Raw genomic sequence first — 15,261 nt, 5'->3', positions numbered from 1 at the left:
CATTATCTTTCTCCATGTCTTTGCATAACATTATGCCATTGATAAAATTTTTGTCTGTCTAAAGGACACAATGGACTAAGAAATGCATTTCTTAAATGCTCCAAAATAAAGCTTAGAAAATCAAGCTGCACACTCTCAAATACCTTTTCGCATCTTAGTGGTGGGCAGGCCTGTTTGTGGCACCTGACCTCGCCCCAGTCACATACACACGTGGTACAGGCATTTTCACTCCACTGCTCACCGTGCTGGGCCCAGACAGAAAGGGAAAAGAAAATGAAAAACCAAAGCCACAAACATCAAATAGAAACACAGACACATGAAACAAATTTTTTATTCCAGATTTTAATAGAACCACATAGAATGATATCATTTAGGTGGCAATAGCTTCTACAAAAGTCTAAAGAGAACTTTGGATTCATTTTCACTCTACCATATTCATTCCACAGAAGTGTGGAGGGCCCACTCCATGATAGGCATAAACAGGTCCTAGGAACAGGTTGATGAATAGAACGTTGTGGCAGATACTGTTGTTTGGCTAATCAAATGTTTATCCCTGAACTCGTCTTCTGTACCAGTAGGCCTGGCTCTCACTACCAGATAGTCATTTTCTAAGATTCCCTTGCAGCTAGGGCATGGACATTGTCCCAATATTAACTAGGAGACCTCAGGGAAGTTTGCTAGGATGGTAGAGGCTGAAGAAAAGACTCTTCTCTCAGATGGAAGAAGAAAAGCCATTCCATTGGTAATGTTTGTGAGGATGAGCTGCCTGGAGCTGAGGAAGCCATCTTGGGACTCAGGCAAATGGATACATGCTGAGGAGAGCAGGGTGGAAAGATCAAAAAAGCTTAGATCTTTGAAGCACTGAACGCTAAACTGACCTACCCTGTGAGGCTCCCTCTTCCAGGAGAAATTAGTCCAGCACAGCACTGTCCAAGAAAAATACAACTCAAGTCACTTGTGTAGCTACTCTATTGGACAGTGCAAGTCTACTACATACAAGTCCTTTTCCAATTAGTATTTTTCTCTCAGATTTCAAGTGACCCACCTGAAATTGGTGAAACATTCTTTCCCTAAAATTCAATTCCAGATTCTCTACTGAGAACCATAACCCAATTTTCATGTAGTCTTCCTTATAGTAGCTGACAAACAAGGGAAGTAGCCGGGTTCATTTTTACATGTTTTTTTGTTTTGTTTTGTTTTTGAATAATGTAACCTTCTTTCAGTTCTGCTGGGCACTCCTGAGACAGAATGTCTATCCAACCACTCATTCATTCAACTTGTTGAACTCTTTTTTATTTGGTGCCTGCCACGTGTTAGGTACAATTACCTAGACTGCCCCACTAGTTCCACTGCAACCAGCCTTTCCTCTCCCTTCTCTCTTTCCCTTACCCTCCTTTTTCTTCCCCAGTGTAAGGTGGAGGGTTGTCCTGGGTATCAGTACATAAAATCCAACCAAAGAAGACATGTACCACATACCCAGAGCCTCAGAGCTACGTATAAACTTACAGTAAGCAATTATAGCTCTTTTTCCCCTTCAAGATGTGTGAACAGTAAGTTCACTAAGGTTCATGAACCAGATGCTGCTTGCCAGCACATTCCTTTTTATTTCTAATCCTCTTCAACTTAATATTTTCATAAAGGCTTTCCACGAAGAGAAGAAAAAAGCTGTTTATGTACTGAGTTACTAATCCTGGCAAGGAGCCAGACACAAGGATGGTGGTTAGAAGGGTGGAAAGCAGATGTGTGAGAACTTATGTCAAAACACCTACATGTGGGACATCAAAGGTTACCTCATGTACGTGGCCAGCCGCAGAGCAGGATCGTGCAGAGCACTGCGGGCAACATTTTCCAGGGACTCGGACCACGGTTTCATCCTGCACACCCAAAACAATGCATCAAAAGGAAATGTTAATAAAATCCACAAACGGGGAAAATTGCATTCACAGCCAACTCAATCATGTGCTTCAAACCTCCATAACAGCAATTTCCTCTTATTTAGCATGTATTAGTCACCTGGGGTTTTGATAAGATGTAGCAATTCCAAAGTTGTGTGACTTAAGAGGTTGAGACATTTTTCAAATCTCAGCCACTTCTAAGAACAAATAAAAGTGCAAATAACAACAATAACAATCATGTAAGACTTCAGAGCACCCACTTGTAAACACCAACAGTATCAACCCTCAAGAAATTCACCCTCTTGCTGAGTCACCTCCAAACTCAAAAGTGAAGGTATCCCCTTTTTTGAAGAGCCACTGCACCCTTCTTTTGTATCTGTATATGAATCTACACCTTCATGTCTGTGCATTAGGAAGGTTCTTAATGTGTTAAAAAAAGAGAGAAAGCGATCACTCATACTCCTAGATATCTAGAAATAAGCCTATAGATTGAATTGTGTTCCCCAAAAAGAATGCTGAAGTCTTAATCCCAAGTACCTCAGAATGTGACCTATTTGGAAATAGCATCATTTTGGATGAAATTAGGCAAGTTAAAATGAGGTCGTACTGGAGTACGGTGGTCCCTTAATGACCAGTGTCCTTATAAGAAGAGGAAATTTGGACACAGACATAGGGGAGATGGCCATGTGATGACTGAGGCCGAGAATGCTGTGGATTGCTGGCAAGTCACTGCCAAAAGCCAGGACAGAAGCAAGGAACAGGTCTTCCCCGCAGACCTTAGAGGATGCACAGCCCTGCTGACACCTGGACTTCATACTTCTCACCTCCAGAACTGTGAGACAATAAATTTCTGTTGTCCTAAGCTGCCTACTTTGAGTTACTTTGCTATGGTTGCCCTAGGAAACTAAGAGAAAGTTGATACAATTTTGGATAGGGCTACCTGTAGGGAGGGATTTAATTATGGTTTTCAACATCCCTTAAAAATACCTATGATAAAGAAGTTTGCAGTGTATATGGCTAAGAGCTCTTGATAAAATATCTTCCCACCACAATTCCTTTAAGATATAGAAAGAGATGGAAAATCCACCTCCAAAAAGTACAACTAATAGACAATCCACTGCCAGTGCCAAGAGGACATCCCACTGACCATAAGACATTCTGGGACCTTCCTCTCCTGTGCAAGCCTAAATAGAGAGAAGAACCATCATTTCTTCCCAAATTTCTGCATTCCTATGTCAAACAAATCTGGGCCTTCATTGCTCCTATATGGGGCCACTGTTGCTGAGGGACAGTCAGAATGCCACACCAGTCTTTTGCCTACCTCAGCATCACTCTCTATATGTACTCAGAGCCCAGAAAACAAATGGATAGGAAGTATGTGTTAGGTAGGTGTGGGCAGTGATGAAAAGCAGGGGGAAATGTAAAGCACACCAAAGGTATAGCACCACAGTCACAGACAGACATGGGAAAGAGCCCTCACAGCAGTGCAAACTAAGGATTTTAGTTTTTTGACCCATATATTCAGGATGTAAGACAGGTGGACAGTGGAGACAGGGAAATAAGTGCTCTCAGTACAACAGAGCTATAGTAAATGAAAACCTGCTAGACCCTTGAAGTAGGAGCCATGAGCATTTCTTAGCATCTGGCTATGGATGCAAGTTTCAAGCAAGTGTCAAGAAATGGACAGATTTCTCTTAATCAGGATGACTTAATAGAAAAAAAAAAAGGCAACTTGAGACCTATAACAAGCCTTGAAGAACAAGCAAAATGAATAATATTCTGAAGATTCAGAGAAAGAGCAGATCTCTGAATCCTATTCACTACAGGATATAAAAGAAAATGTTTAAAAGACATTTTGCAACTGCAGCAAGATGCAAGAAAATGTAGTCTTTATTAAATGGAAACAGGAAGCAATAAAGAATGAACATTGGGGAAAAAAAGTAATTGAATCAATGATAGAAATAAATAAGAATTAAAAGAAAATTTAAGAAAAATCATAAAATTAAACTCTATACTAGAGGGCCTGCCCCAATCAAGATGGCAGAGTGAGATGCTTCAGGGCTCTGTCCCTCCACAGAAGGATTGAACAACAAGCAAGAATTGGCAGAATATTTTAAAAGCTTCAGAAAATGGTTAAAGGATTGCAATAACAGGATGAGCACTGAATTAAGGAAAAGGCTCTTAAAAGCAGTAGGATCTCATGGCATCCTGGCTGACCCCTCACACACCCTCACCTACTCAGCACAGAGCCTGCTTACACTCCCAGTGTGGATCCCTGGTCCTAGTTCCAGAAGGAGTAGAGTAACCCTTGTGCATGTACTGGGAGCATACATGTCTGGCTCAGTCTATCTGGTGGTGACCAGAGTGACTCAGTGTCCCAGAACTTGCCCTGCATGTGGCAGGCAGCTCACCAAGGTCTACAGAATGCTGTGGGAAAGCAGTCAAGTCATGCTACCTTGGACAAGGTATTGCTAGCTGTAGGACATACAGTGCAGTGCCAGGGACAGTGAGGGAAACCGCTTCCTACAAGAGAAAGGACATTCATATCCCTGTGAACAGGGGAATTGCTAGAATCACATGTGCATGTCCAAGACAAAAGGCACAACCAGAAAGAATCAGGGAGGCCCCTAGATTTTGGCCTGGAGCTATTCTCCAAAGTCATTGTATGGATAAGCCCCAAAGGAAAGCACTTGCACAGGTTAATCTGCAAAGACTGGGAAAGGTGTTTTCTTTTTTAACTCCTTTTTTTTTTTTTTTTTTTTTTTTGGTAGCTCCTGGCATTCAAGAGAAGCTGTATCATACCACTAACTGGATATAAGCCTATAGAACAGATGTCTCAGACTCTAAATTCCAGCAATAACACACTAAAATATAAAAATGTCCAGGTTTCAAGAAGAGATTACAAAACACACAAAGAAACAGGAAGCGATGGTCCAGACAAATGAGAAGACTAAATCTTTGGAAACCAGACCATTAAGAAGGATCAGACCTGGGGCATTCCAGACAAAGATTTTTAAAACTGATCTGAAATATGCCCGAAGAGCTAAAGGAAAACATGAACAAGGAACTCTAGGAAATCAGGAAAACAATAGATGAACACAAAGAGAATATTAATAGAGAGGAAATTACCAAAAGGAACCAAACAGAGCTGAAGAGTACAGTAACAGAAATTTAAAATTCCCTGGAGGGATTCAAGAGCAGCCTGGAGCTGGCAAAAGAAATAAACAGTGAAACTGAAGATATGATAACTGAAATCAGCCAGTCTGAATAGCAGAAAAAGGAAAAAATGAAAAGTGGAAAGAGCCTGAGGAACCAATGTAAAGATTGTGGGAGTCCAAGAAGGAGAAGAAAGAGGGAAAGGAACAGAAAGAATATTCAAAGAAATAATGGCTGAAAGCTTCCAAAATTTAATGAAAGACATGAATATACATTTCCAAGACACTCAGCAAGCTCCAAGCAAGATATATTCAAAGAGAAAAATACCATGCCATGTTACAATCAACTGTCCAATGCCAAAGATAAAGAGAAAATTCTGAAAGCCACAAGAGAGAAGCAATGTGTCACATACAAGGGAACGACAATAGGATTAAGTAACAATTTCTCATAGGAAATCATGCAGGCAAGAAGGCAGTCAGAAGGCATGTTTAAAGTGCTAAAACCAAAATTTGCAAACCAAGAATTCTGTATCTGGCAAAACTGTCTTTCAAACATGAAGGAGAAATTTAGACACTCCTAGATAAACAAAATCTGAGGGACTTCATCATCACTAGACTGGCCCTATGAGAAATGCTAAAGGGAATTCTACAGATTGAAAGGAAAGGACCCAAACAAGTAACTAAAGCCACATGAAAAAAAAAAGATTTTCATTAAAGATAATAACATGGGTAAATATAAATGCCAATACTATTGTATTTTTGATTTGTAACTCCACTTTTTGCTTCCTACAGGATCTTGAAGGCAAATGCATGGAATGTGGTGATAGATCAGTGGTTCTGGAATCATAGTGTATAGACACATAATTTGTGACAGAAACTAACAAATGGAGGTAGGGAGAGAGAGGAGTAAAGGAGCCTAAATTAAGTCAAATTAAACTTTAAAAATTGAAGTTTTTAAGCTGGTACCAAAGCAAGTGAGACTTGGGAAGTTAAGTTTAAGCCCCATGGTGACCACCAGGAAGATATAGTAGAATGCGCAAACTGGTAGAAATGAAGAGTAGAGTGCAGGTTGCCAGAGGTGGGGGACAGGGGCAATGGGGAGATGATGCGGGATGGGTGTGGGATTTATGTTTAGGGTGAAGGGAGGGTTGCAGTGGTGGATGGTGGGGAGGGTGCTGCAACACTGTGTGATTGGCCCCACTGGGTACTGTGTTCGGTAGGATTCATGCTGTGTATTAGTTTCCACAGTCAGAAAAGAGAACTAGAGGGGGAAACTGGGGAGATGATGGTTGAATGCAATGCTTGATATTGGATGAGATCTGGGGTGAAGGCAGGAGGCTCAAGGAGACATTATTAGGATGTGGGAGGGAACTGGAATATGGGATGTGGACCTTATGTCGACGTTGGATTTCTTGGGCTTGGTGGCAGCACTTAGGTGAATGCACGGGAGGGTGTCCTTATTTGTAGGGCATGTGCCTATATAGAAGTGTTGTGTTTCAAGGAGTAATTTGTTTGTAGCTACCCTCAAGTGTTCAGAATGTGAAATGATGGATGGATGGATGGATGGATGGATGGATGGATGAGGGATGGGTGGAGATGAGTGGCAAAGGTGGCAGGTTGTTGAGGTTTGTGGATCTGGGTATCTTGGGAATTGGGATGTGTTGGAATTCTCTGGGGGTCTGTATTATTTTTGCAGCTGTCCAATGGATTAGAAATTATTTCAAGATATCAAAGGTAGTAAATTCAAATTCAAAAAGCTCTCTCCATAATGCAGAGGAAAAAGACACCTAGAGAAAAATGAGGAGAGAGAAGATGATAGATACAGAGGGGGAAAGAGAAGGGAGAAACCTAAGAATCAGAGGGCTTTCTGAAGAAATGAGAATGCCTGGGATAGATAGGATTTATCCAAGACATAATGGAAGAAAATGTTTAAGAAACTGGAATGCAGACTGAAAGGGCTCCAAAATATTCTAGACAAAGTAAGTGAAAGGAGACCTCACCTAGAAATACCCTGCAAAATGAATGAAGATAAAAACATCCTACAAGAATCCAACAGAGTAAAACTAGCTGTATATAATGCAATAGAAAGCAAAGGACCTCAGACATCTCGTCTGCAGTACAAAATTCCAAAATTTAATGTAAAGAAGGTGATACGGTTGAGAGGGGAAGAGATTATAAACGTCCCCCCTCAAATTTCAGATCCCACCAAATTATCTTTCACGTATCTAGGCAGCAAGAAAAATCATTTTTAAATACTTAGAGGCTCAGGAGATCTACCAATCTTCTACCATTCTTGAAAAAAATATGCAAAGATGTAGTCCAGCCTACTCTGATTAATCAATATCGAGAATGGGAAATTGCATTATTAAAGAAAAACTGGTGAACTAGTAATATTATCAGGAACACTCTCAACCTTGGCAAACCACCACCTTACTGAACAGACATTTTAATGACCCTATGAAAATGTGGAAGGGGTATGGCTCTGTTCACAAGGTATCTGGACAAAAGTTGAAAGCAAGCAATTACAGTATGGATTTATAACCCCCATATTAAGGGCATAATCCCTATTTGAAAAGAAGGAATTTCCCCCTTTATCAGGGATTATAGCTAACTTCTAAAATGTAATTTCGTCTATGTAAATATACAAACATATCTACATTTGCCTACAAAAAAATTAGAATGAAATTTAAAAAATTCTATTGTCTTGTTGAATGGTGGAATGATAAGTGATCTTTTTCCTTCCTGCTTTTTTGGCCTTTTCCAAACTTTCCTTAATGAATATGAATTCCTTTTTTAAAAGTTAAAATTGTGGAAATCTTTGAAGACAGATTACAAATATTCCTAGAGCTCAAGCCCTGGGTATATATTTCTGCTGATAAACTTGCAATTTCCCTATATTTAATGAACTAATGCAGATAAAATACTTAAAATAGTGCTCAATAATGGTAGCAACCATTATTACTATGATTGTTATTACATATAAATGTTCTTTAACTCATCATTTTTGGGAGTCAATACACCATGATGATTGAATATATGAGTCAGGTGTGGTCTGCAGAGGTTGTAGTATTGAATTGCCTAGGTTAGAAGTGTTTACTCCTCCTGATTGTTGGACCCTCAGCAAGTTACTTAACTTCTCTGTACCTCAGTTTCATCAGTTGTAAAATGGAGGTAGTGACAGTTCCTTCTTCCTGGGGTTGCTGTGACAATTATGAAGCTCTTAAAATAATGACTGCGGTAGTGATGGTGATGGTGATGAGTGGTAGGGTGGGGGTAGTGACAGTTGAGGTGAAAATGTTCTATGGATACCACTAATTCTATCTATGGCACCCCCTTACATCATCCAACAGTTCATAGTGAGAGTAAATCAAGAAAAAAATGGTTCTAAATGATCTGAGAGTTTGTTTTTTTTTCCCTTAACATATCATGGCAAGAATATTGACTTAATGATGCAAGAGTGATTAAAATCAATCTAGAGAAATAATATGCACCTATTCCAAAATTTCAGAATGCTTGCATATAAATTTAGCTCCAAAGTACAGTACCAAATTTCATCTTTTTATATTAATTATATATATCGATGCAAATGATCAAGTGAGTACTGTGTGTGAAGCTAGACTTTATAGTTAGTGTTTTTTAAAATGGGAATGAGTAGTTTTGGTTCTTTCAATACCTGGCCCCCTAATGTGCAGTCTTTGGTTAAATGTTTAAAGAATTAAAGCAGAAAATTCACAATGGGGTGGTTCATTCATTACTCCTCCCCACCTCCCTTATTTTAATGGAAGCAAAGTGTTTAACTTCCCTTCATTCATATGAGGATGAAAACCTAGACTGTGCTGAATCAAAATGCCCCAACACCACTGTGGCCTCCAAATGTAAGAAGAACTGGGGAGCAAAGTATTGTGCAACTCTATCACGAAGCTCATTTGTAATCTTCACGCTAGGACAAGACTTGGTGATGAATTGGGAGATGTGACATGAGCACAGCAGTTGGTGTAGTGTGGGTAATACAATCCAGTCTTTCAATTAGATACATTTTCCCTTTATTTGGCATTTAGCATTTCTTGTCTAATTGTCTTTTGTCTGTCTTTAAAAATATTGCCCAATTGTCACAATATGCCATGTTATTGATTTTGTTTTATTTGACACAAAGTGCTCTGTACCAATTTAATGCAGGCTTCTAGCTTTTCCTTAGATCAAAATTGAGCTATTTTGCAACTGGAAGCAAAATCCTTTCATGGTTTTCTGTCCATGGCCTTGGAACATCCGTAGGAGTCTCTGGAAGAATAAAAACTATAAAATACCATATAAACCACATTTATTTGCAATTGATTTTCTCTTCTAAATTTGTAGGAAGAGTCTAATTTCTTGAAAATGAGATCAGCTTTAAATGAAGAACAAGAGCTCACTATTTTAAACATGCCCGGAGTAAATCCTTTGATAATTTGAATCATTATCCTTTAAGAATTAAATTGTGTACACCTGGATAATCATGTTCAAAGATGTGCATGTTTTAAAGCAGACTATATCTATGCTTCGGAAAACAGTAAAAAACATAATCATATTACAGACTTTTCCAGATGTTTAGCTTGACATTTTTGGAACATCTGCAATTTGAGCTGACAGCTTCCTTGTGTGTACCCTCAAGGATCAGTTTCATTATGTAATAATTAGCCTAAATGGCTGGTAATTAGACCTATCTGTAGTTTCCAAGGGTAAAAGAAATGTCTCAGAGGAGGTCTCCACCAGTAAAAGGAAAACCAAACAGCCTTTACTTCTTGTTCCTAGTGTGTCCAAGGCCAGCCTAACATTTTCAGAAGAGACTCCAAGTGACATCAGCAGCCTGTGAAGAATCCATTCTGAAGTGTCTTTCTTACCGGGTTGCAAAACAGAGGCTGACACTGAGCTGTGAAGCACTGGACGACCCCGTTTCTACACACACATTTGGCACACAGACTCAACTGCCAGTCCTCCCCATCCTGAAACATGCGGCCTTCATAGGAACAGGATTCTGGAAGACCAAAGAAATAGAAATAAGACTTACTGGGGTGGAGGGTGGAGGTACTGCATTTACTGATCCCAGGCATGATGGCAGTCATGCAGGGCTCCCCAGTCAGAATGAGGCTCCTTGCTCAGGGTTTAATGTTCTGCAGTTGTCTTCTTGAAATTCTTAAAAATTTTGTAAGTGAAGTCTGATGGGACAGTGTAGCACAAGCTGGGGGCTTGGGGCCTCACCTCATGCATGGCCTGAGCTGCCTCCCCTCCTCCCTGGGATAGGCTCTGGACCACCTGTTCCCACACCCCTGCCCAGGGAACCCTGCCACCCTCCACCCACAGTGGCAGCCTGGATATGAGCCAAAGGGAAGGTGCGTATGCCCTGTACACCAAGCCTCAGAGCAAGGTCCCGGATGCCTATAAGGGTCCCCACTCACCCCATGAGTTTCCAGTGCCTGAGGAAGTAGGACATTAAATAGTAAATAAAAACTACCATGACAGGTTGAGACAGAGACCACAGAAGAAAGGAAGAAGCTTTTCTTCCAGCATTTTGAATACGGCGTCCTGCATTTTCATTTGCCCTGGGCCCTGCAAATCAGGTAGTGGACCCTGGCTGATGCTCCTCTCTCTTTAGGCAAACTGCTTTCAGCATGCCAAGACCTAAGAAAGAACCCCACAAACTCAATATCCCACTCTGGGTTATTTGGTTCCAAGCAGCTGTCAGTCTTTTTTGGTGGATGACATCTGAAATTCATGAGCCAAGCATTCTCCTTCCAGGATTTCCTAGGTATACTTTTTAATTCCTGGAAAAGTTCCTAGGGTAATCAGGGACAGAATAAGTGGGAACTTGGGAGAAACCAGGGGTCTTTTTAAAAGGAAAAGGTGAGACTAGAGTACAGCTTCCAGGTGCTATTAAATAAAAGAAGATGTAAAGCTTTTTTATATGTCAGGAGAGAACATAATGCAGCAACGGCAATAATTCCGATTGATGACAATGGATATAGCATATAGTTATAAAAAAGGAAGGGGACATATATCTGTAACATGTCATACATGGACTAAGAGTGGTCTGCAAGAAGCAGGCCTGGCAGCCTACCCGGTGGATTGAGTTATATACCCCAGAAAGAAAATGTTCTTACCCTTTATCCAAATCTTGTGGGTGTAAGACCATTGTAAATAGGATCTTTTGAAGATACTCTTTCTAATTAAGGTATAGCCAACTGAACCAGGATGGGTGTTAATCCTATCATTAGAGGCTTTATAGAGATAAAATCACAGGGAGGAGCTGGAAGCAGGAAGTCAGCAGAAACTTAGAAGAGAAAGGAGAGGACACCACCAGGTGATGGGAAAGTCAAGGAATACAAGGATTGCCAGCCAATGAGAAGGCTACTGACCCTGGGAGGAAGCAAGCCTTCTAGCCTCTGAAATCATGAGCCAATAAATTCCCATTGATTCAGCCAATCAATTTTGTGGTATCTGTCATAGCAGCCTGGAAACTGAGACATTCCTGGCTGGCTGAACACAGGCTTAGTCCTTTGGTTTGTGGGAGGCATAATCTCCTCAGCAAGGATGCAATGCAGACAGATGAAGGTTTGTTGGTGATTCTGTGTGTCTTGGAAAAAGATGTCACCTCAAAGACCAGCCAGCAGAATCAGTGATAACTACACTACATGGAGAACTTATTTGTTGGTTCTTCTCTCCATCAAAAGGGCAGCAGAACTACCTTGGCCTCATGGAATCATGCCAAAGGATCTTTTCCCTACTCTCTCCCCCTCTCAGGAGCTGTGAATGCAGAGGGATGCACCTAGCCAAGGCAAAGTAAATAAATTGGAGTCTTGCATTCCCAAGTTTGGCATGGAGTTTTGAGGTTTGTTCCAACCTCACTCTGAAGCATTGCCTCCTGCCAAGTGCATAGCTACATCTTGATTCCAAAGATAAGGAATGGGGTTAGAGATCTCTGAATCACGTTGTGCAAGAAAGATAAGAGAAGGCTTGAGGTGTCACCATGTGAACCTCAAAGGCAAAGAAGACCCCTTTCTACAAGCTCATACTCACTCCCAGGACCCACGCAGATCGGGCAGCAGCTTCCTTCAGGGATGAATTCCAGCTTCTGGTGTCCACATGACAGGGGTGGGCAGGGCTGGGGAGAGCATCGGACTTCCCCATGAGTGCAGGAGCACATACTACATCCGGAGGAGGCCCACTCTGTTCCATGCTGTGTATTGGGGAAAAAGAAAAGAATGTTAGTCCCAGAATATAGGCTTTCAATTGACCAAACAGAAAGAACCCTTCTCTTACCCAAACTAAGGATAGAGCTTAAATGGCTGCCTTGGAGAAGAAGACAAAGGCATTGAGCTTGCAAGGTTGAAGCCAGGGTTTTTAATGTTGCAAGCGAGAGACAAATTTTAAAAAAATTGACTTTCCTTTATTTGTAAGACTTTAAACATGTAAATTTCAGAAAAATACAAAAAGAAAATCAAAGTTACCCCAATCTCACTATTTAAAAAGTTCTAGAAAGCACAAAGTAAAAAATACACCCATATATCTACTGTATTTTTTACAATGGTTATATAGTTTTCAATAGCTCTCATTCTGATCCTGTCTCCTCTCTTTGCCCTTACTTTTCATCCTAATTAACTCCCACAGTCATTCATTGTCTCCCTCCCACCCCCACAGTTCCAGTGATCCCATGGTCCTGGGTGATGTGTGAGAGCCAGCAGGAAGCCCTGCTCCACACAGGTCTGCCACAGTCTGCAGAGTCAAGTCATTCCAGGTGAGGATACCCATCTATACATGTAGAATGTTCCTAATCTGCTTTATGCTGTGATACCAACATTCCCAAAGCTAGCATTGTGTTAGTGACCTAATAGATCCACATTTTGAGTTACTGAGCACTCAGATCAACATTGTGATTTACTGAGCACAAAAAATCTCTAAACCAGCCACTCTCAGAAGTGATGGAAGGCAGAGAGGACAGGTGGGGGGGGGGGGCAGATGTTAGGGGTGGGAGTAGCAGTTGATTACTTAGGGACATAAATGTCAAACTATGTTATGCTCCCAATGGCAGAATGGAATAATAGTGGCCTTTCAGAAGATGTAGGGAAAAACTTAGCTTCATGAATAGTTTTTAAGTTTTCCTCTTGCAAGGTTTTCTTAAATATTGGAAACTGCTCCTCTTCACCTCTATTATATCCAGCACATGATGATACCTGACTCAGCAGAAATCACACAGGGATTTCTATCAAAAACATTACAAATTTTAGGTGCTCAGTCACCTAAATATAATGTTGGGATTACAAGCCTTTGCTTCTCCAAAAGCCATCCTCCAGGATGATCTTTCATTTCTCTCAAACACAGGGATCCCTATCACACCTAAACAAAGTCAGCATCCCTTTATTCTGCAAATTGCTGCCAGGTTGCAAATGAGCCAAGACTAACAGTTTGGAATTACCAATAACCTGCACTATTTATTGTAACAATGATAGCAATTGGTAGTAATAGTCCTCCAATTATTTGGGAAACAAGTCTTCACCTAACTAACATGAATATTACTCTCCTCTAGGTAGACTTGCTGGGAGCACAAGAGTGCAATGATGCAAGTTAGTATTGAAACAGAACAAATCCTCTGTTTTTTCCAGTTTGGCCCTTCTGGTTTTGGGACTATGCATAAGTGACAATCTTTCTAAATCTCCGCTTTGTCACCTGTAAAATACAATGGTTACGACAACATCCCCTTCACTGGGTATCTCAAGGGTTGAATGAGTAGCCTTTGAGCCAAGCAAAGGGCATGGCTACTAGGAGGGGCTTGATCCTCTCCCCTCTTTCCACAGCAGGATTTCCTGGCCTCCCTCCCCATTTTCACACTGTGTGCTGACTGTGAGTAGTAGGGTTGGACCTGGATGCCAAGGTCAAGTCTCCCATCAATTTCTATGTCTGCTCTTTTTATATACAAAAATATTAGTTGAGCATAGAAATGGGCAAGTCCACAAACTATTGACTAATAAAAGACCAGAGGCAATTGCTCTTTACACTTAGATACACTGTATCATAAAATCAAAGGAGGAAATTATAAAAGAAAAATTGAGAAGTCTGATTAAAGATTTAAAAGTCCGTCAAAAATACATTAGAAACAAAATAAAAAGGCAAATGAAAATGATAAAAAAAACACTTGCTAACATATATCAATTAGAACTAGACTCTAGTATATAAAAGCACTTAATGAACAATAAGAAAAAGACAAATGTCTCAACTGAAAAATGGGCAATAAGCTTCTAGAATCTTCAACCTTATTAATTGCAAAAAAAATTAAAACAAAAATCAGATGTCATTTTTTAATATCAGATATGGTAACAGTTAAAAATTCATAGTGCCTAAATGTCCATGATTAACTGTACAAATATTAGAAATCTCTTCCATGAACCAGAACAAATGTATGACAATACAATTAGAAGTTAATAATAGAGGGGCATATAGGGAAGAAATATCTACCTACTGCAAACAATATACTACGGTTAGTAGTATTTCAACATTCTTTCATAAACAGTAACAAATGTACTACACCAACACTAGAAGTCAACAACTGAAGGGGGTTGGTTAGGGATATGGGAGGATTCAAGTTTCCTTTTCTTTTTTTTTTTTTTCTTTTTTTCTTTTTTCATCTTTCACTTTATTTCTTGTCTGGAGTAATGAAAAGGTTCTACAAATTGAACAAAAATTAAGTGTGGTGATGGATGCACAGCTATATGAGGGTACCAGGGGCAACTGATTGTACACTTTGGTTCTTTGGATAATTGTATGGTATCTGAACAATCTCAATAAAAATTAAAAAAAAAAAAGCATCAGAGCTGTATTGAGAATAGGATTGATAGGGGTTGTTTAAAGGCCTGTTTCCCACAGATAAGCACCACAAATATAGATAGGAGTTTGCATGATATATTTCTAAGGTATGACACTAACACAGAGAGTTGACATCAGAAGGGTATATGGGAAAAATCTACATATTGCATACTAGGGAGTATAATTAATAGGAATACCATACTAGTACTACACAAATACTAGGGACAAATAATTAAGGGCTGACAAGAGCTATGAGATGTTTTGGGTCATAAGAATTGTTTAAAATGGAGAGTGATGCGGATTGTACAACCAAGTGATGGTAATGTGAGATATGATGGATTATTGTGGATATAACATATGCTGTGTGAACTTAGGGACCT

General features: G+C 40.1%; 1 protein-coding gene across 7 annotated transcripts in view; it reads right to left on the bottom strand.

Moving 5' to 3' along the window:
- The window catches only part of FRAS1 (Fraser extracellular matrix complex subunit 1), a 474,784-nt gene that overhangs the window by 266,069 nt on the left and 193,454 nt on the right, over window positions 1–15,261 (bottom strand). For 6 of the 7 annotated variants that reach the window (XR_005215891.1, XM_037830061.1, XM_037830063.1 and 3 more), the window contains exons 5-8: window positions 12,101–12,260; window positions 9,928–10,061; window positions 1,791–1,874; window positions 144–245 (exon numbers count right to left, since the gene is read on the bottom strand). Coding sequence is in view for 6 of the 7 variants with exons in the window: in XM_037830061.1 (XP_037685989.1) it covers window positions 144–245; window positions 1,791–1,874; window positions 9,928–10,061; window positions 12,101–12,260 (480 nt within the window). In the remaining variant the exon portion in view is untranslated. The remainder of the gene's footprint in view (window positions 1–143; window positions 246–1,790; window positions 1,875–9,927; window positions 10,062–12,100; window positions 12,261–15,261) is intronic. The other variant, XM_037830066.1, reaches the window with a different exon arrangement.

The sequence above is a fragment of the Choloepus didactylus genome, chromosome 3 (genome assembly GCF_015220235.1).
Source record: "Choloepus didactylus isolate mChoDid1 chromosome 3, mChoDid1.pri, whole genome shotgun sequence".
Lineage (NCBI taxonomy): Eukaryota > Metazoa > Chordata > Mammalia > Pilosa > Megalonychidae > Choloepus > Choloepus didactylus.
Note: the sequence above shows the minus strand (reverse complement) of the source record. Positions and strands in the feature narration are given on the sequence as shown.